Source organism: Rhinolophus sinicus, linkage group LG06 (genome assembly GCF_036562045.2).
Source record: "Rhinolophus sinicus isolate RSC01 linkage group LG06, ASM3656204v1, whole genome shotgun sequence".
Lineage (NCBI taxonomy): Eukaryota > Metazoa > Chordata > Mammalia > Chiroptera > Rhinolophidae > Rhinolophus > Rhinolophus sinicus.
This window is the reverse complement of record NC_133756.1, coordinates 103,472,255-103,495,019: the sequence shown is the minus strand read 5'-3', so window position 1 is coordinate 103,495,019 and position 22,765 is coordinate 103,472,255. Positions and strand designations below refer to the sequence as shown.

Below are 22,765 nucleotides of genomic sequence, written 5' to 3'. Positions count from 1 at the left end.
GGGAGACGCCATTTTGGTCTCCGCGAAAAGACGAGCGATTGAAAGTGGGCGGAGCCTTAGGGAACTCAGAGGAGGCGGGGTTGAAAGAGGCAGGATTCTGGTGCAGGTTTCCCTAACGCATTAGGTAAGTGGGACAGCCAAGAACATTTCAGCAAATGACAAGAAGAAATTGTAGGCTCAAATGAACGGAATGGATGCAAACTGAGAGGAAACAGCCACTCAGCCTGATTTGTTTGCGGTGGTCTCGCCTTTGCTTCGCTGTGGTCCAGGGTGTGTGTGTGTGGGGGGGGTGAGTGGGGTGTCTGTGTGCGGTGCCGAGTGTGTTTTGTCATATTATGGATAGTTTTGTCTTCAAAAAAAAATGTTCTCTGTTAAATTGTGAAAGGATCATGCCTTGACCATTATTCAAAATACGTAACCTTTGTACGAGAAGCCAGTGTTACTCTATAGCACACCCAATTCCTCTCTCCACCTTTGGACTTGTTAACTCTCTCTTTCACTTCAAACAGGGGTCAGCTTCCCAGGAGTTGATTAACATATCACAAGAGAAAACAACTTTTTTTTTCTGTTTTTTCTCCTTAGTTCCCTAAACGGTTACTGAGTGTTAAAACAGTTTGAACTAGCTAAATTTTGGTGGGGTTTCTTTCCCAAAATAGTTTCATAAAGAAACTAGCTGGTTTGATTTGTCCACTTTCATACCTCTTTTATCATATGACAAACCAGTAAAGCTGTCTAGTGTTAGTTTATAGTTAGTGTCATCTCAGGATTGGACAGACGTGGAAGGTAATCTGGTCTCTTCACTCAGTTTTCCTCCAGATATTGAACAATTCCAGGCATAAAGTCTAATCCTTTAGGCATTTCCAGCCTATGAAATACTGTAAGTTCCAGGGCAAGCATCACATATCTTACAGCCATATTCAGGAGCAGGCCTGGCCATGTAATCTGTGAAGCTCAGTACAAACTGAAAATGCAAGGTCCCTTGTTCAAAAATCAGGGGGAAAAAGTTTATTATTGATAGGATTATTGTGATATTAATTATGCTGTTATTAATTACTAGCATCAATTTGCTATTCACTCAAGAAAAATTTTAAATTTAAATTATTAGCATGAATTTTACCATTCTTTATATTGTGCGATGCCAGTTTTAAATACACATAGAACATTTAACTCGTATGGAGAATCACTGAAATTTCACAATTCATGTTTCATAACTCATATAAACATCTACTGTTCTTACTAGAACAGTGGGAAATGCACAAAACTAACTCCCCTGTATTTATTTGACTTTTTGATGTACACGCTATCAGTACTATGGAATCTGAGGACTTTGAGTCTTCCGAAATCCCCATGTATCATGAGTCCACCAGAATTCTATGCTTACCCAGCTTCACAAATGCTTTATGTGAATGGGGGTAATTTGGAATGATGGTGGGCATGCACATCGTGCCTCTCTCCTCTCATCCCAAGCATGCTCCTTTGTCCTATCAGTCTTAAACAAAAGTTCAAATATAACATTAAGCATCTCAAGATGGTGACAACAGAGCATTAAATCAAGAGCCATTCTGAGCATATTGCCTTGTGTAACTACCCTAGTTGCACACCCATGAAGCCAGCTCTGTCCCAGGGCCTTGAGTCTGGTACATTGTTAATGTTCAATAAATAATTAGGCTGAACTGGTGCCCAGTTTGCTACACACTTGGAAGTGCTAGAAAAAGAAACAAGGCAAAATGGGATCACTTTTGCTAAGCACATTCACCAAACCAAAACCTAATAACTAATCTAATTGCAATTTTAGCCTTTCCCAGGAGTAGAATTTTTAAGTAATCAGTATAGAATATCTTGATCAAAACTAGTGAGGTAATCTGCTTGATAAAACCCTTGGCATTCCCTTTACCCCAAAAGATGACCTGGCCTAAAAATAATCCTTTCTATTCTTTTGCTAGTAACTTGCCCACCACACCCTTCTGCTTATAAAAACCTTCTATTTTGTACAACCCCTGGGAGCGCCCTTCTACTTGCTGGATGGGATGCTGCCTGATCCATGAATCGTTTAATAAAGCTAATTAGATCCTCAAATTTACTCAGTTGAATTTTCTTCTTTAACAGAAGACAGATAAGAGAAACACAGTTCTACCTTCAGGGATCACAGCCTGGGGGAAGAAACAGGCAACAGATGGTCACAGGTATATTCCTGTTACCCAACTTGTGGGTTGGGTTTTCATTTCTCCCTGGATGGAAATCGCAAGAGAAACAATGAAATAACCAGTTGTCAGTAAAGGAGAAAAGAATTTTTATTAAAGGACGATGGGATGGCTTGATGCATCAAGAGAGCTCACAACTAATGCTGGAGTGGCTCCTCATCTGGCTTTGAGTCCACCTTTTACACGTTTCTCAGTCCTTTGTTCTTGTTTGCTCTGGGAAAACTGCTGGCTTCCGCCTGCTGGTACCTCATGACTTTTTTGCACAGGCATAGTGGCCGTACATATTCTAACATACTGCTTCATGCATAGCGTGCTTAATTAGCATATGAAATCTCCCAGGGGTGTGTTTTGTACTATGCTAATAAACTAAGGTCAAGAAAAGGACAGATTCTAGACTTATAGTGCCTGCATCTATCTAAGTCAGAACTTCCCGGGCCTGTGAGTTTTCTTTGTGGTCTTCCAGCCCTCATAGTGTTGGGACGGTTTTTCCTGCAGGCCCCCCCTAAGAGCTCAACCCCCCTCCTCCTCCCTCCTTATCAGAGCTATCTCCCGCAGGCACCATAGTTAGAGGCCTCCCTGTCAAAACAAAGTTGAGGGATCACAGCTGCTAGGGACGGATCTCCCTGGCACCCCGGCCAGATTCCCCCCCCCCAACCTGGAGGCCTAAACATATAAAACAAAGCGCCTGACCCCAGTCAGTGCTCAGTTCTTTGGGAACAATCCCACTGGGCCCACTAGTGTAATAAAGCAGTGTTCTCCTTGCCCTCTGGGAGCCGCTTGGGTTTCTCGGGCCTTGCCACTTTTCTGCAACATGGCTTTGCAGTGGGCTGGACTTAGTGTGAATTCTGTTTCGACCAGTTAATAGCTGAGTGATCTCAAGTCAATGTAGTGTTTTTAACTGACTTTATCTTTTATGAAATGAGAAGGATAACATACATGGTTGTGAGAGGTTTTGAGAGAATGTAAAGTGCCTAACAGTGTGTCTAGTACATAATACGCAGTTAATAAACAGTTATAGCTTGGTTGCCATAGTTGGTTTACCCATTTTGGGCCTTGTTTCTGCAGCTCCACTTACCCAACTGCCTATTTCTATTCTTCCCTTCTCTAGACCTTACTTCTGGGCCACTGACTCCCAGCAATGGAATCTGAAGAATAAATATTGTGTGCCTCCCTGTGGCTCAAAGCTGTCCCCCTGGGGCCACTCTGACTTTGTATTAGAACCTTTATAATTCCTTTCTCTCATCACCCCAACTCCAACCTCCTCTTCCCTCTCACACTATACACACACTACCACACTGCCTTCCAGGACATTGGCGGGGCTGAAGTTCTACGTTTCTAAACCAATTTCAGGGAGTCGCCTCCCAGGGTTGGACTTTGTTTCTATTTTGGTGGGTTTGGGGAAAACAAAAAGCAAAAAAAACAACTGATCATCTTTTAAAGGGTGTAAAATCAGGTTTGAATTTAAACTCGAGTCTATTATTTCTACTATAATTAGAAATATCTAGTGCTTTTATTATCCTCATAATAAATGTATTTATTCATTGAGCAGATTTTGACATGTTCTTAATTAGTACTTGCTGGTTTCTATAAAGAAAATGTGGTAAGATGTTAACACTTGGGAAATATAGGTGAAGAGTATACAGAATTATTTGTATGTAATTTTCTGCCCATCTGACATTATTTCAAAAGTTAAAATGGCTAATTCCTGAACAGTTATAGATTATTCAATTCAAAAATATGTTTGAGAAAATTGAATTATGATTATATAGGACTTGGGGCCCATTATCAACTGTTTATATTTTATTTGAGACCAGTTTATGCCTATTAAGTAATTAAAGGATAATAAAAATATTAAAGTAAATGTCAAGTCCTAAATGCATGCAATAGCATGTTTGTAGGGGATGTGTTTGGAATTATCATCAAAACTAAAAACCCAATTTCTAAGAAACCTGTGAATCTTTGGAAAAGTTAAAAATAAATTTTTGAAAGAATTTTTCAGGGATGCTGAAGGTCAGCTTTCACTTACTAAGTAAGCATGGACCAGACTATTCAGATTAATGAGGTTTTCCATTAACAATTTTAATGAGAACTCCAATAGTGCTCTTAGAGATACTCTCAAGTTTTGCCTTTATACCTTGTTGCAACTAGCCTCCAGTGGGATTTCCCACCCCCCTTATTACGTTTGTTTGGGTTTATATTTTTCTTTTGCCTTCATTTTATTTATTTCCCTCTGCTTGCACACCTCATCACCTGAACATTTGAGGTAAGATACTAATTTCTATGTATATAGCCTACTTACTGTAAAATATACTTACCATATATTTTTAAAATATCATTGTAATTGGTTAGGTTATCAAAATAATTGAACATTAAAGCTGCTTACCAAGAAATGAAAGTAATTTGAATTTCAAAAGCTAATCTTTGTATAAGTTTCCATTTCTCTTAGTAATTTAAATTTCTTTTGTAAAAGTGATAATCTAAGAAACTTAATTTTTAACCTAAATGTCAAATATGGAAAACACAAATGATCTATTGCAGAAGTACTTAAGAATCCTGTACTGTTATCTGCAACCATTTTACACATATTCATAAACCTCAGTAACTACCTTTTGCTTCAGGACCTATATTCCTTACTCCAACAATTAGAAAACTCCATGTTCAACCCAGATATGTAACTAAAGAAAATGAACTTTGTGCCCTCTTGGTTTGCGTTTCCTATTGTCTTTTGACTTTAAATGTCAACTGTTTAACGTATCAGTTTTAAAAGAGGTTACTTGGACATTTCTTACCCGGAATTAAATATTAGCTGTGGTTGCCTTTCTGTGAGGACAGAAACCTAAACACCCTTTTGCCCTCTTTATATAACTGAACTCTTAATGTTCATTTCCAGAGCAGCCGCTGTTCCTGTTGGGTACACCGTTAATGCCTGTGATAATTAGCCTACAGTAGCTTTATTTGTACATTCTTACACCTAAAGAAGAAAGAAAATGGCTTGTGCTGAGTATTCCTTTCATGTGCCAAGTCTAGAGGAGCTTGCTGGAGGTAAATACAATACTAACTTTGAGTTTTTTAAATTATTCTAAGGAAAAAAATTAACCAAAAATATTCTAAGAAATGATTTGTACAATAGTACTTTCAATACAGAGCTCATTTTCCTTTTCAGTATCTGTTCTGTAGTATTTTAATTGAGAAAGTCCAAAATTTTGCCCCTTCAAAAAAACCTAAACTCGCCATTTGAAGATTCTTGTTAAGATATCAACTTTACAGAATGAAAGTAAATATAATAATCCAAGATTTAAGTATGTGTGATGCCCAGAGTTGCACAATTTTGCTTTATTAACTTTTTACCAGTTACAATATTCTGTATATAATCTGTGGTGTTTTAATCATATTCCCAATATACTTTTTCCCCCTCTCCTGATACGATAGGTTGCCAATGAACTTGCTTATATCTCTCTGTCTGCATATATTCTATGTATTTCACCTTGTTCAAACAAAAATTTAAAGCAGTTTCACAAGATTAATTAGAAGGAAGATAGATAAGAAAATGAAAATAAAAATAGAAATGTAAAACGAAGCCAGTAGTTCTAATCCAAAACTGTATAGCCCTGAATGCTAACATTTGACAACCTTTTGGTTGTATACCGATGGTAACTATAAAACCTACCCTTATTTCTCAACGTGTGTCTTTCCTGGTAGTTCATATCTCAGATTGAAGTCAAGAAGTGTACTCAACGTTTTGCTTGGTTGCAGCTCTCCTCTTATATATAACCTTATTTTTTCCTAAACTCAATGGCAGCTAGTAAACAATCTGTATTGCTAGTATTCTTTGCGTGTGTTTTTCTATCAGTCTTTCTGTCTTCCCTGATAGGACAGCTAGGAATCTTTTCTTTGAATACCTTTCTTCTCTTGAGTACTTACGTTTTTATTTTCCTTCTTCATATAAAACATACATTCAGTACAAAACAGAAATGGAATCTATGTTTTTTGGGTTAAATTTTCAGTTTTTATAGAATATCTTATAGCAAGAACTTGTTCCCTTTGTAATTGGTGAAAAATAGATTTTAATATATTTCCACACACTGAGTCTTAATTCTTATTTATAAGTCTACAGTCATTAGTCTAGGTAGAGGAATTTTCCAGTTGATTTGGTTTCTTTTCTCATATAGACAACAGATCTGGTATAGAATATCTATCAGGCTAGATTTAGGATGACTTCATGTTTTTAGAAAGTCTGATTCTACAAAACCTGAACTATGGAGTGACACTACTGTCAGAGACATTTTCATAAGAACTTTTCATCCTTAAAAGTACATTGCTCTTAAATTTATAAATTTGAGACATCTGTTTGCTCTTTTATATTTTTATTGAGTTATAACATGTCTATAGTAAAGTGCACTAATCTGAAGTATATAGCTTGATGAATTTTAACACATTTACACCCACATCATTACCATCCAGATCAAGACATACAATATTCCCAGCATTCCAAAAAGCTCCTTCACTTTCTCCATTAATATTTATACCCCAAGAGATAACCACTATTCTGACTTCTGTCAACTTAGTTTTGAAATACGTATAAGTAAAATCATATAGTATGTACTCTTTTGCATCTTGCTTCTTTTGCTCAACATTTGGTCTGTAAGGTTTAAGGAAACTGTTGCATGTAATTAATTACACTCTAAGTTTAAATATTTACATTTCAATAGGTCTTTGGAATTCTCCCCAAAAGAAGTCCTCACCTATGTGCAGTGTTTATCTTCAGTGGTTTATAATCACTATGATTTACACTTGTATTTGTGTCTTAGTCTACATTATATCTTGTGATTAATTATGTGTCTAACATCAAATTATATTCATTAATAAGACCATTTCCCTTTCTTTTTAAATTATATAAGTTTAGGTTGAATGTGTGACACAAAAAAGTTGAGGGAAGATTTGATGTGGCGACTATTTTTACCAAATGTGAAATAACCCTTTTCCTTGCCTTTCGTAGTTCTGCAGAGGGGGCTAAAGGATAACTTTGCTGATGTCCAGGTCTCTGTAGTTGATTGCCCTGATTTGACTAAGGAGCCATTTACCTTTCCTGTAAAAGGTAAGCAATTTTTGCAATTAGCTTTTGTGTTTCAGTCCTAATCTTTTTCTGAAACCAGAATTATGTTTAAAGATTATCTAAAATTATCTGTGCATAAAGGACATTGTCCTAACTTTTAAATTAAATAGTGCTTAATTTCTGTACTGTTTTTTTATATTGGTCAAGTTTCAGTTTGTACCCTTGTGGAAAAGTATTGTGTTTTATGTACTTTCATAATTTTCACAAGTTACATAATATTCAATAGACTAGAATCCTTGGTGTCACATGAGAATTTTGTTTTTAATTGGGTAAGTGACTGTTGTGGAAACTTTCTTTGATTTTTATGTTTTTATTTATTCATTCAAGACCAGAAGGGATCTTGTATCTGAATCATCTATTAAATACTTATATCCCTTCAACAAATTTGCCAAATGGTCATCCAATATTTAAAGTGAGAAGGAAAGGAAATGAATACTGGTTGAGTAAATATAATTTGTCAGTATGATATCTGTATTTGCTGCCTTAATTTTTACAATAATACTGCAAGGTGATACTAGCCCTAATTTATAGAAAACTGAAGCTCAGAGAGGCTTAGGAAGCTCCGTGTGAAGCATATCAGGATTCAAATCCAGGTCAGTCTGCTTCCAAAGTTCAACATTATACCCTACTGTGATGAGGAATTTGGAACTAAACACACTCACTTATTCTTTTATTAAGTAATTGACATCTTTGTTAAATAGTAGTTTTAGATAGAAGTCCTGGACTCTAGTTCTTTCTCTGCCACATTTCAGTTTTCATTTACCTGGGTAATGAAACACCAATTAATGTATTTGGGCTGCAGATTGGGGTTAAATGTTATTTTGGCGTCTTTCCAGTTTAAGCAACCTTTGATTTTTAAGTAGACATGTAAATTCGAGAAGGTTCGTATACCAGATAGCAGTTTCTCTTCATACATTAAAAGCATTTAGCATGATTTTTTTATAGCCAAGTTTCTTCTAATTATAAGAGTAATACATTCTCTCCTAAAGAATAAATAAATAAATAAAAAAATTTTAGAAAACACAGAAAGGTACAAGGAAAAGGAAAAAAAAACGTTTAATCTTAATTCTGTCACCCAAAGGATTATACTTTGAAGAAGAGTTTTCTGGTCAATAATTTCCGAGTCTTTAAATTACAATGCTAAGGAAGCCAGATATGTATGTAATATATACTTATGATTTTTCTACATGAGCTGGTCTTGCTGAAGGACCTTAGTATGTTTACTAGTATTATCTGATCTCTCTACATATTTCATACTGTTTGGCCATGGCTGCCTGACATTCTCTCTAACTTTGGTTCTCCTCTGTCTTTGGTTCTTTTGCCTCTTCTTCATTGGTGCTATTCCTACCTCCATGTTCTTTCTTCCTCATTTTTCCTGGTTCCTTTCTTTCTGGCAGGCGCCTAAATTTTAATTCTTTCCTGAATTCTTTCCTCAGTCTCTTCTTATTCTGTACAGTCTCTCTGGGCTTTTCTTTCTACTCCTGTGGTTTTAATTACCATTTGGATACAACTTTGAAATCTGTACATCTCACCTAGGTCTCTTTTTGTCTTAGCTGTAGATCAGTAATTCCAGCTATCTACAGGACATCCCCACCTACTCGTATATACACGTATGTTAAAGACAACTTGAGGTCAACATATCTAAATTTAACTCATTACTTCACTATAGTTGCCTATTCTTTGTTCTTTTTCTTAATTTCCTCTTCCCTGTCTTTACAAGTTACCATTTTTAGTTCATTACTTGTCATTGCTCTGGATTACTAAAATAGTCTTCTAATGGTTTCTCTAAACTTCAACGTTACTGTCACCTATGAGAAAAAGTTTTATCCATGAGTAATTTCTGCTGATCCCATAGAAAACATTTCCAAAATTCCTAATTATAATGGGACCTAAAAGGATTTTATATGTCTACTCTGTGCATAGCTGAAAAAATAGAGCAGTTATCTCTACTGTGTACTGATGTTAGTATGAAACTGATGAGACTACTTTTTCTCAGACAAAAGGTAATTATTTTCCACCCTACATTAAAAAATAAAATGTCTTCTCCCAAATTGTGTCTAGCTGTACCTGTGATGTTAGTTAAAAATGTTACGTAGAACATTCCTAACCTATGAAGTTACCTCTAATTACTTGTCATTTTTATAAACCTTGGGAATAAACAACTTTGACAAGAGGATTTCCAAATACGGATTTCTGAAAGAACTAATATTATATTCTACCACAGCAAAATATTTTAAAATACAATTTTATATAAATCCCTGCCCCACAAACCCAGATTTTTAAAGGAATAAGTAATTGTGTACTAATTCTAGAAACCTCATCCAATCCAGGCTTTGGCCCCAATTCTAGCCCTTGCCCTATTTCTGTTACCTTTGTGCTACCAACTGTATGAAATCATGCTTGGAATGACAATATTGGCGTCACAGGTAGTTAGAATAGGACGTAAGTCCTAGTTGCTTACATCTCCCAACCCGTTATTTGTAAAACTATGAAAATGGAAAAGTTATATACTCTTAGTGTCTCCTGACATTTTATAATACTTGAATTAGATGTTTGCCTATTTTTAAGATGGCTTACTTTTTTTAGGCATCTGTGGGAAAACGAGAATTGCAGAAATAGGAGGTGTGCCTTACTTAGTGCCTCTTGTAAATAAAAAAAAAGTAAGTGTACTTTTTTATTCTTCACATTCACATAAAAATTGTAGAAGTTGAGTTGATTCCTCTTTTTAGTAATAGAAGATCCATTGACCAATGTGGCAAGGAAGTGTTAATGGACTCAGTAATAAAAAGTAAACCAGATATTTGTATAAGTTGTGATTTAAATAACATTTTTTTCCTCTTGTATAGGTTTATGATCTAAATAAGATTGCAAAAGAAATCAAGCTACCTGGAGCTTTTATTCTTGGAGCAGGGGCAGGCCCATTTCAGACTCTTGGGTTCAATTCTGAGGTCAGCATATATATAATTATTTTATTGATTTATATGTGTATATTTTATTGATTTGACATTTTGCCATTTTCCTTTTACTGCCCTATCAGAAATCCTGCTTTCTGAATGAATTGTAAGTGGCTGATGTCATATCTCTCTACAGGTTTGATACTGTTTGATACAGACTTGGACTATAGCACATGCTCCAGTTGGTCCTACTGTAATGGAGCACTAACTTGTAGTGCTCAGATTTTCTTAGGGTATACACAGTCTTAGATGAGTCCAAGGTCCTACTCTGGTCTGCTGAGGACCCTGAATTGTGAACAATTTTAATCCTTACACATCAGAGGATTCCTAGCTTCTCTGTGAATCTTTGCTTTTGGTATGCTTCTTCAATCAGAAGATGAATGGAATATTTAATGATCTAGTTAACTCCCCCTTTCAGACCAAATAGTAGGAACCTACTCCAGTAGTATGATGATTATTTACAAAAGGAAATATCTGTTACTGTGAACGTCAATATAACAACATAAAAAAAAATCACTATTTCTTCACATCTCACGAATAGAAGAGTGAATGGCTGCTTCAGTCTGCCCATTCTCTCACAACCTTTACAGATGTGCTTATTAGTCAATAATCATACTAGTTCTTTTGCAGAATCATTAATATAATTTGCCTAGTGTGCAAGATAGAAAAAAAATATAAAATTAAGACATTTTAAAGCAAATGTTACGTTATGGGAACACTGTAAGAAATACTATAAACATTTTATAAAATGTTTTTTCAGTTTTTTGATATTTATAAAGCTTTCAATATTTTGTTCTGAACCTAAAATTAAATAGTTTGTATTTCATGTTTTCTTGTTAGGTCTTGAAACAAAATATCTTAAAGTCTAGTATAAAGTTGTGTCGCATTATTCAAGATATTCTGTTTTCAAAGACATACAAGGATTGACTAATTTTACCTTATTTACTTTTCTTTTTTTAGTTTATGCCAGTCATTCAAACAGAAAGTGAACAGAAACCTCCTGTAAATGGAAGTTACTTTGCACGTGTTAACCCTGAAGATGGCGGGTGCCTACTAGAGAAATATAGTGAGAAATATCATGATTTTGGGTGTGCATTACTGGCTAATCTTTTTGCCAGTGAGGGCCAACCTGGAAAGGTGATTTTGTTCATAAGAATGTTGTTCTTTAAAAGTTCTCAGCTAAAAATTTGAACTTTTTTTGCCACAAATATGGTTTTCTAAAGAAACTCCAAAGTACCTAAGTCAGAGCTTTTTAAATAACCCCGTTATGAAAGACAGAGAGTACTACAGGCAGAGTGAAAAAGTCTCATTTAAAACTGAGGTTAAGAATAATATCTAGTAAGCAATACTCTTTTTTTCCTGAGGAACAAAAATGTAACAGGATATTCATGTGGGGAGTGAGTTAGTCAATTAGATGAACCAAGTAGCTGTTATACATAATATCTACTTATAGTTGGTTTATATATAATTCATTTATTCCTGACTATTGATTGAACTAGATAGAAATGATGGTAGCAAAAAATTATAGCAGGAAGGAGGTAAAGAAAATTAGTGTCTCACTTCAAATTTACTTCCTATTAGTACATAAAAAGTTGATTTCAGTTTTAGCATTTGTGAAAACTCTGATTTTTGTAGGCACAGATAGCTACTTCAGCTACTTTGAGAAATGAGGTAGTGAACTAAAAATTTCTGATAAAGTAGAGGTAATATAAGTCCAGAATTTTAAAGGAAGTGAGAAAATGTAATCATTTTCTCCTCGCCTGCAATTAAATAATCTCAGTTATGAAAGATTCAGAGAGTACTACAGGCAGAGTGAAAGTCTCATTTAAAACTTAGGTTAAAAAAATTTAGGTTAAGAATAATACTAAGTAAGCAATGCCTTTTAAGCCAGGGAATTCTTAATCTATGACCACACTGATATATGATGATAAGAATCTCTAAAGTCCAGTGTAGGATTTAGCTATCACTCTTTCTCAGTCCAAGAAAGCATGAATAAAACTTATTATTAGAGTAAATTAATGTAAATTATATATATATATATATATATATATATATATATATATATATATATCCTAGTTGCATATATATATATATATATATACACACACACAGAGGGTGCCAAAAAAAGGCATATACATTTTAAGAAAAGAAAACTGTATTAAAATTGTGATACTCAATATATACCGATAACAAAAGAGGAATATAAGACACATTTTTTTTTTTTTTTTAAGATTTTATTGGGGAAGGGGAACAGGACTTTATTGGGGAACAGTGTGTACTTCCAGGCCTTTTTCCAAGTCAAGTTGTTGTCCTTTCAGTCTTAGTTGTGGAGGGCGCAGCTCAGCTCCAGGTCCAGTTGCCGTTGCCGTTGCCGTTGCCGTTGCTAGTTGCAGGGGGCACAGCCCACCATCCCTTGCAACCTTGTGGTTGAGAGGACATGCTCCAACCAACTGAGCCATCCAGGAGGCAGCTCGGCTCAAGGTGCCCTGTTCAATCTTAGTTGCAGGGGGCGGAGCCCACCATTCCTTGCGGGACTCGAGGAATTGAACTGGCAACCTTGTGGTTGAGTCCACTGGCCCATGTGGGAATCGAACCGGCAGCCTTTGGAGTTAGGAGCATGGAGCTCTAACCGCCTGAGCCACCGGGCCAGCCCCCTATAAGTCACATTTGACTTCTGCAATTACAAGAGGTGCTCAAAGTGGTTACCATTAGCGTCAGACACTTCTGATTACGGCAAACTACTGCTTGAGCAACGTTGAGCAAAGTGTCCACTGATATACACTTTTTTGGCATATATATATATATATATATATATATATATATATATATATGTATATATATATATATGCTCCAAATAATTCATTTATTCCTGACTATTGATTGAACTAGATAGAAATGATGGTAGTAAAAAATTGTAGCAGGAAGGAGGTAAAGAAAATTAATGCCTCATGAATAGATAACATTAAGACATGTTGTTTATGTATTACTTTTTGAAGTTGAATTACGTAGCAATTTATGGTGACATTCACTCAAAAGATGGCGTTTATCTAATGAATGCTAGCATCATTCATTGTATTACAATTTTAATACAGTTTTTTTCCTTTTTTAAAATGTGTATACATTTTTTGAGGACCGTGTGTGTGTGTGTGTGTGTGTGTAAAATTGATGAAGACTTGACACAGAATTGAGATACCTCAACTCATATTTGGGTACTCTAAGCACACAATTGAATATTTGCTTGTTGGCATTAGATTATATAATATTTCACTCTGGTAGTTATTTACATAAAATTTTGCACCTTAGAACAATGCTATGCATATTTATGTCCTCTCTAGGTCATTGAGGTGAAAGCCCAAAGAAGAACTGGAAAACTTAACTTTGTGACTTGTATGAGACAGACTCTTGAAAACCATTATGGAGATAAGCCTGTAGGGATGGGAGGCACTTTTGTAATTCAAAAGGGAAAAGTGAAGACTCACATTATGGTAAGGGACTATGGGTGCATGAATGCATGCATGTGTGGTATGTATGTATGCACATGCTGATGATCGTAAGGATTTTTTAAATATACATATAATATACATTGACAATTCTACCTTTAAATACACCTTGAACAAATCCTTTTACTAGATTGCATTACTTTAAAATTTAAATGACAAACAAAACTGTGAATCATGTTGTGCGATAATGTCTAGCTAGAGTCCTTTTTTCATGTCAATACATTAGAACTTTCTTTTCAATGTGTTTGCTTTTAAGATCGAGATAGATGTGAGTGGAAGCCTGAGAAATTGCTTATTATTTTTATTGACAGAATCCCAAACTCTGTACATAGACTTTGCTATTAGGATGGTTGTGGTTTTGGGGCAAGAACTCATGAAAATTACAATGTTACAGGCTAAATACAATAAGTTTACAAGACATTAAGCATAGAATACTATATGCATACAGACCCAGGGCATTCAGGACTTATAAAATGATTTTTCGTAGGTGAATGAATGAATAAATGAATGAATGAAGTGTAAAAGTGATTACAACTTAATTTCCTTTTTGTTTTATCAGTAAAGCCATTAGAAAACATTTTGTTTTAGTGGGTTTTTTTATCCTGATAATTTTAAATGGCAAGCCAGCTTATCCTGCAAGGAAAGATACAACATTTGTGAAACTACTTACTTTTCCAAATTATTTACAAGAAAATTACGGACAAATCTATTTGTAAATACCACATTATTATACAGTTGTACAGCCATTATGGAAAACAGTATGGCGGTACTTCAAAAAATTTTTTAAAATAGAACTACCATATGACCCAGCAATTTTACTTCTGGGTATATAGCCAAAGGAAATGAAGGCAGTATCTTGAAGAGATTATCTGCACTCCTGTGTTCACTGCAGCATTATTCACAAGTTATGGAAACAACCTAACTGTCTGTCAATGGATGAATGGATAAAGAAATTGTGATCATCTATCTATCTACAGTGTTTCCCCAAAAATAAGACCTAGCTGGACAATCAACTCTAATGCATCTTTTGGAGCAAAAATTCATATAAGACCCGGTCTTATTTTACTATAAGACCAGGTCTTTATAATATAATATAATGTAATATACAGAGTCTCATATTAATTTTTGCTCCAAAAGACGCATCAGAGCTGATTGTCTGGCTAGGTCTTATTTTCGGGGAAACACGGTATCTATCTATCTATCTATCTATCTATCTATCTATCTATCTATCTATCTATCTAATCTATCTATCTAATCTATTTCTATCTATCTATCCAGCCATCCAATTGTGATATATATATGGAAAATGATTCAGGCTTAAAAAAGAAGGAAATCCTGCCTTTCGCAATAATGTAGATGAGCTTGGAGGACATTATATACTAAGTGAAGTAAGAACAGAAAGACAAATATTGCATGATATCACTTATATGTGAAATGTGAAAAAGTCTAAATTAGAGAAACAGAGTAGAATGGTGGTTGTCAGAGGCTTGGGAGTGATAGTGGGGGGAAATGGGGAAATTTCGCCAAAGAGTACAAACTTTCAGTTATAAGATGAATAAGTTCTAGAAATCTAATGTACGTTGTGGTAATTATAGTTAATAATAAAATATTGTGTACTTGAATAAGTACAGGATGACATTTAAGATTAGGATGAGGATATATTCACAGGAAAACTGAAGCAATGAACAATAAAAATATAATAGACTCATTCCTTCATTTATTCATATGTTTTAGTGTGTACACATTGATCCCTTTGAAAACCAGGGTGTGTAACTTCTTTTGATGGCAAAGATAGTCAATAGAATACATAAGAAGTCTTAAAGTTTTTAACTTAATATAAAATTTTAATTCTCAACATTATGTTTACTTGTTTAATGATCTTTTATTGTAGCCTGCAGAATTTTCTTCCTGCCCATTGAACTCTGATGAAGAGGTGAATAAATGGTTGCATTTTTATGAGATGAAGGCTCCTTTGGTTTGTCTCCCAGTTTTTGTCTCCAGAGACCCAGTAAGTCTACATCTGTCTTTTACATTGCAGCACCTACAATGATAATGCTCAATTTTTAGGATATTCTTCTAGAATTAAGCACTTTTTATGTTGTTCGTTTAAGAAGTAGGAGAGTTTCTAGAATTATCTTCAAAGATAAAGGAACAGGTGGCTAACAACCCTGTAAGTTGGCAGGGCAGATTTCAACTTTGAGAAAATGAACCCATAGGCAACACCCAAGTCATGTTATTAAATACTAGACTCATGATTGGATTCAGGTCTCCTATTATTTTATTTGTTGTTCATTATACTCTTTGTTATATTCTAATACTATACACTAGGAAGAAACATTATAGTATAGATTCAAAGCAAATATCTACCAAAATACTAGCTAGTGATGTATTTTATTACATATCTAGGAATACTAAGTATTTTCATAAGTGTGTAAAATGATGAGTTAAAAAGTTATTCATGACAGCATTGCCATAATAGCAGAAGAATTGGAAATAATCTAAACATCAGTTGGAAAGTGGTATGTACCTACAATAGAATACCGTATAGGTGTAAAACAATAAGGAAGCTCTTTCATGATCTGATATACAAAGATCTCAAAGCTATATTGTTAAATGAAGAAAAGCAATATACAGCACAGTATGTACAGAGTGCTACCATTTGAGTAAAAAAATAATAAACCTTTCTAGAAGGATATAGGAGAAACTGCTTACATTGGTTGCCTACAAGGAAAGAGAATGGCGAGGTCAGGAGATGGAAAGATTTTTTTTACTGAATATATATCCTTTTGCAGCCTTTGAATTTTGAATCATGTGAATGTATTACCTACTTAAAAATAAAATAAAAACTACTGTAAAAAATAAAAAAGGTCTCCCTCCCCCTTAAATAAATTCTATCCAAAATAATTTCAGTATTAACAGAGAGCTTGTCTGTCATCCTAGGGGTTTGATTTGCGATTGGAGCACACTCACTGTTTTAGCCATCATGGAGAAGGTGGACACTACCATTATGACACTACCCCAGATACAGTGGAGTATCTTGGCTACTTCTTACCTGCAGAGTTTCTCTATCGCGTTGATCAACCAAAAGAGACCCATTCATTTGGGCGAGATTAAATCAACTGATATTTAGAAAAAGAAATGATTAACTAAGGCTAATTAATTGATACAAATATAAAATCCAACAAAAATGATCTCACTATTTACACCCTAATTTTCTGGCCTAGGAAATGAAAAGTATGTTGACATTGCTCTGTGTTATTTCATAGATCTATCTGAAAAGTTTATTGGGAACAAAGATACATGATGGAGATATTCTTCGTTTTTTTTTATTCTAAAAATCAGTCCTATATTTATACCTTAAATAGAAACATGATCTGGAATTATGTGATTGGTTATTTTTACTATTTAAGAGTAATAACTTACATTTGTTTAACATTATTAAATTTTTCAAATTAGTCTCACAACTGCTAATTGGATATTTCTGAGTATTAGGAAAATCAGTATTGGAAGTTTGATAGTTGTTGACTCTGTATTGAATTTTAAAAATCTATTTTAGAAGTTAAAGTATACTTTTTTCATGGAATAAGGTGGTCAGAGTGAGCAACTTTACCCCTTTTGGTGCCTGTTGAACCAAACTCAGTTTTCAATTTGCCTTTCACAAACGTTAGTAACTAGGTTAGCAAATATTAGTCGTGATTCCTGCTTTGTTTGGATTGCCGACTGGAAGCAGTTTGTGCCTGGTTGGTTATTTGCAAGAAGAGAAGGGAAAAAAAAACAGCATCAAAATACAACATTGTAGTGAGTATACTTTAATTTATAAATAAGGCTATTGCTAAACATGACCACTGTCCATGAAATATAAAATTATACTCTTATTAATTATGGTTCAAATTTTCTTCAGTGTTCTTCTATAATAATTATTAGCCAAAAATCAACTCTCTAATTTTACTAATACCAACACTGTGTAGATTTAGGAGCTCTTCAGTACTAAGCACATAATAAATCTTCAAAAAATATTTTTTGATTGTCTTCTTTGGATGTTAGCTATTACATGTCCTTTGAGTATAAATTACTAAATATTTAAAAATAAGCACTAGTTTGTAGCAAAAAAATAAAAATTTTATATTCATAATGTGATATTGTGTTTCTTTTTAATATTCTTCTTCCTGACAAAAATATCAGTGCTCATATTCATTCATTTAACAAATAGTACTGAACACCTACCCAGTGCTCTGGAATGGAAGCTCTATGAGGGCAAGGGTGTTGGTCACCACTATAGCACTAGTGCCTTACCAGTGCCTGGCCAAGCAGGCACTCAGTAAATATTGGTTGAATGAATGAATGGGTGGATGATTTTGCCAGATACTTCACTAGATGCTGGGATCGATCATTCAATCATTTATATAGTAGGGAAGACAAATTAATAAGCAGATAAGCAAATAATAATGTCAGGTGGTATCAAGTGCAATGAAGAAAAGTAAAGCATTGGATGGACTATAAAGGTGGGTGCTATTTGGTTACCTCTGGGGAAAGTAGGGCAGCTCCCAAGCAAGTCCAAAAATGGCTTGAGCGAACAGGGAAAGGAGACTGGCTTGGGGTTTTTATGGTGGTTAGAGGGCAGGTTCATGGTTCTGCATGAAGTCTGAGTTTCTCACAGGTGTGGAAGGAAGGAGCAGCCAGGCTTGCTTATCAGCTTGCTCAAAAGTGGGACAGAAGGGGAAGAAAACAGCTGTCAGCAGTCAAACATCAAAAATGGAAGCAGACTCTATTGAATGTTTTATATAGGGAGATCAAGGAAAGCCTCTGATAAAGAGACATTTGAGCAAAGACCAGAGAGAAATGAGAGTGAACCATGAAGGTATTTGGAAAAACATCCTGGATTCAAAGGCCGAGAGGCAAAAGAAAATTTGGTATGTTAAAGAAACAGCAAGGAGGCCGCTATGAAAATAATAGGATTCTCTCAGAAGCAATTTAAAAATTATACACTCACAAAATTATATGTTAATGCCATATTCACTCTAAAATTAGGAATGTGACAAGGATGCCCAATATCATTAACTATTGGAGTTTCAACCAGGAAAACAGACAGGTAAGAAAGAATAAGTGTAACTACTGAGAAGGAAGAAAGGAAGTAAGCTTTTTAGCAGAAAACATGATTGACTTCTTAGAAAACCACAGAATCTACAGTGAAATTATTAGACTGAGTTCAAAAAGGCTCCTAAATGGGGGTGGCCGGTTAGCTCAGTTGGTTAGAGTGTGGTGCTGGTAGCAACAAGGTTGCTGGTTCGCTTCCCGCATGGGCCACTGTGAGTTGTGCTCTCTTTAAAAAAAAAAAAAAAAAAAAAAAGAAAAACCAAGAAGGCTCCTAAATATAAACTCAATACACCAATGGGTTGTATTTCTGCATACCAACAAGAAACAAAAATGTAAATATGAAAAAGCTATCAAGTACAATGGTATCAAAAGTACATAGTATGTAATATTTTTATTTAACAAAAATTAAATGTGGGCCAGCTCGGTGGCTCAGGCGGTTAGAGCTCCATGCTCCTAACTCTGAAGGCTGCCGGTTCGATTCCCACATGGGCCAGTGGGCTCTCAACCACAAGGTTGCCGGTTCAACTCCTCGAGTCCTGCAAGGGATGGTGGGCTCCGCCCCCTGCTAAGATTGAACACAGCACCTTGAGCACTGCTGCTGAGACTGAACACTGCAGCTGAGCTCCGGGATGGCTCACTTGGTTGGAGCGCATCCTCTCAACCACAAGGTTGCCAGTTCAATTCCAGTCCTGCAAGGGATGGTGGGCTGTGCCCCCTGCAACTAGAAAACGGCAACTGGACCTGGAGCTGAGCTGTGCCCTCCACAACTAAGACTGAAAGGACAACAACTTGACTTGGAAAAAAGGCCTGGAAGTACACACTGTTCCCCAATAAAGTCCTGTTCCCCTTCCCCAATAAAATCTTTAAAAAAAAAATTAAATGTAACCTTTATGGAGAAAGTTATAAAACTGTTGAAAATTTAAATAAGTACCAAAAAATAGTTATAAATAGGAAGATGCAATCTCATAAAAGTATCAATTCTTTGCAAAGCTATAAATTCAATTCAATGCCCGTCTAATCCCAGTAGGGTTTTTCACAGAACCTTACCAGTTGATCCTAAAATATATGAAATAGCAAAGGGCCAAAATAAGCAAAGACAATTGTCAAGACGGGTATTTGATTAAGTAGGTATCAAAATGTATAAACTCATTAAAAGTAAGATTGTGGTTTTGGCACTGATGGACAATCAAACCAACAGAACAGAAAACCATGGCCAGAAACAAGATCCACACATACGTAAATACTTGATTTGTTTTGACAGGTGGCCTCATAGATCAATAAGGAAAGGACAATGTACTCAAATAGTGCTGCCACAACCAGTTATTAATATGGAAAAATAAAATTGGCCTGGATTCAACACTAGAGGAACTAAAGACTTACATGTGAATATTAAAATTTTTAGTTTTAGAAGGAAGTATAAGAGGATATCTTTATGACCCAGAAGTATGGAAGGATTTCCTAAGGAACAGAAGGCACAAACTATAAAAGATAGATAAATCTGATCTGACAACATTACAATGTAAAACTGTCCTTTTTTAAACTATAGCTCAAAAATGAAGACTGTAGACTACAGTCTGGGAAAACATATTTTCAAAACAGCTGATGAAATTCATATTGAGATTGCATTAAGAACATCTCCAAGTCAATAAGGAAAAGACAAATACCCGATAGAAAAATAGGCAGAAATTGTGAACTGGCATTTGGCAGAAAAGGAAAAAAAACCAATGGTTGGTGTTAAATGTTAAGATTTCTATTTCCAGTAATAATGGATTAGACAATTCAGACAAATCCTCTCACTAAAAACAATTTTAAAAACTGGAAAAACATAAAAGTACCTCCTTGAAGGTAGTAAAGAGTTAACAAGATAGCGACAAACTACTCGGCCAGTCAGTATCTGGGAGAGAATGGAAGCCCAGCTTAGGTCAGCCAACCCCTAGGACCCATAGATGCTTCAAGTATGAATGATTTCTGTTTCAAACCTGTGACTTTTAGGGTGCTCTATTTCAGGGCCCATCAGCTCCAAGTCAAGCAATAGGTAACTGATTTAAAATTAAACACATGGAAATAATAAGTTGTGGTAATTTCTAGAAGGGAGGGAGATGGGAACTAGGAAGAGTACAAAGGAACTTCAACTATATCAGTAATGTTTTATTTCTAATAAAATGGTGTGAATACAGAGACGTTTGTTGTTACCTTCTTTTTAATTCTTAAAGGACATAGCACCTTGAATCTTTTTGGAAGTATGTTCTTTGGTACTTAATTTTTCATATATTTTCTTAAAATAGCTTTAAGTTTATACTAAAGAATTATGGTGATTTAGTAATTAATGTTCAATTATTTTTAAATTAATTATTTCCCTTCTGTTCTCTTGACTTGGTTAAAATTATTTTCTGATATATTGACATCCCAATCCTATAATACCATTTTTTCCTAAGGAATTATCTTTTGTATATTCGGTGACCTCCACTTATGATAATGGGGAAAGTGGTGGACAGTAATGGGGAGGGATGACCATGTTGGGTGAGGATATCCTATTTGCCTTTGGGGAGCATGGGAAAGTGTCAATGACAATATACTATGTGATGTTTTTCTATGAAATGTATAGGAATATCTATCAAGATTGGATCATCACCTACCAACTTCTTTGTCTTGGATACTAGCGAATTCTTATGAGGCATGTTATGAATGAAAGAAAAATCAACACAAGTGTAGGTAAAGAGTTAAGAGGCCTTGGCTCTGAAAAGACTATTAACAGGAAGAGGGTTCTGTATTAAACGAGAGAGAAGTGAAGGTAGAACTGCAGAGTGAGCTAAGAACCTGTTACAAATAGGAAGCCTCTCCAAATAAGAAGCCAGGAGATGGGCTGAGTTACTAAGGATCACAAGCCCTTGGGGAAGTGAGCTGTCCTCCTGCAGAGTTCACACCTGAGGTCTCTAGAAGTTGCCTTAAGGACCTAAACTGAGAACTTTTGTTCTATTAAAAAACTTCTTGAGTGAATTGGCTTGGGTCACACTCAAACGCTGTTTCCCATCTGATTTCAAATATGGGGGTTAGGGGAAGGTGTGTCCTCTGAGAAACTCCAGGGCCTCTTCCCCTGACTAGGAAGTGGGAATACTGCCTTTACCCTTCCATCAGTGTTCTCCAAAGTTCTCTTGCATGAATCATAGCAAGTGCACCGGACATTCCAAGGGTTGAAGGAATATTAGAATGTCTATTTACGTATTTTATTTCATCCTTTTAAATTTCATTGTTGCATATATTTCTTAAACTACATTATATTAAGGATGTCAGCTGAAATTTTTTTTGCTGACAGAAGTTCAAAAAGCTTGGTGATTAGATGTATTTATATCATCTTTCCAAACCTATAATTAGAACACAATCTGACAGATACAAGGGCAATTATGTGACTAATCAAATCTTAAAAACTGTTATCTACAGAAAATCTAGTAAATTCATTGGTCAAATCTCTGGTTGCTGTTTCTGGAACTCCCATCTTTGGCCTTATTTCTCTGATACATCGTGTTTTTCTGAAACGTTCTCTTTTTCTGAAGTGTATTAACTACAGCAAAGACTGACTTCCTTAAGTTTAGAATAATGCTTGGGATTTAGTTCCATTAGCAAACCTAATGTTTGCCACTACGGTGGATATCTAAAAGTAGACCCCATTTAAATGCTTTTGGTTTAACTCCAGCTTCCATCTGTGAAGCCTCTGTATGGCCTGTTGTATCATTCACCACCAATTTACTGGGCATCATCAATGTGCCAGGCACTGTATAAGATGTATAAGACATGGTCCCTGCCCCAGCCAAACTGCAGAGGTTATGAGCACCTTATAAAGATTAAATGAAAAATACATTTAAAATACTTCGCACAAGTGACTAGCACAAAGAGAGCCCATGATAA

The 22,765-nt window shown here is 35.2% G+C and overlaps 1 protein-coding gene across 5 annotated transcripts; it reads left to right on the top strand.

The window, feature by feature from the left end:
• The first annotated feature begins 6 nt into the window (after positions 1–6).
• Positions 7–17,905, top strand: LG06H11orf54 (linkage group 06 C11orf54 homolog). Of its 5 annotated transcripts, none has more exons than XM_019737514.2 (9): positions 7–124; positions 5,092–5,243; positions 7,198–7,296; positions 9,901–9,974; positions 10,161–10,262; positions 11,229–11,405; positions 13,604–13,753; positions 15,660–15,776; positions 16,709–17,905. In XM_019737514.2, exons 2-9 carry the CDS (start codon positions 5,189–5,191, stop codon positions 16,880–16,882), a joined length of 948 nt encoding a protein of 315 aa, XP_019593073.2. In that variant the 5' UTR covers positions 7–124; positions 5,092–5,188; the 3' UTR covers positions 16,883–17,905. The 5 variants fall into 5 exon arrangements, with proteins under 5 accessions (XP_019593073.2, XP_019593075.2, XP_019593074.2 ...); XM_019737516.2 differs by having other exon boundaries at positions 103–124; positions 5,097–5,243; XM_019737515.2 differs by lacking the exon at positions 7–124 and adding an exon at positions 4,272–4,464 and having other exon boundaries at positions 5,097–5,243.
• The last annotated feature ends 4,860 nt before the right edge of the window (positions 17,906–22,765 follow it).

Excerpts from the sequence above, each read along its gene's own strand:
- LG06H11orf54 (XM_019737514.2), top strand. The coding sequence starts at position 5,189 with ATGGCTTGTGCTGAGTATTCCTTTCATGTGCCAAGTCTAGAGGAGCTT. Across the intron at positions 7,297-9,900 it reads ATTTACCTTTCCTGTAAAAG|GCATCTGTGGGAAAACGAGA; the intron begins GTAAGCAATTTT and ends TACTTTTTTTAG. Across the intron at positions 10,263-11,228 it reads CTCTTGGGTTCAATTCTGAG|TTTATGCCAGTCATTCAAAC; the intron begins GTCAGCATATAT and ends TTCTTTTTTTAG.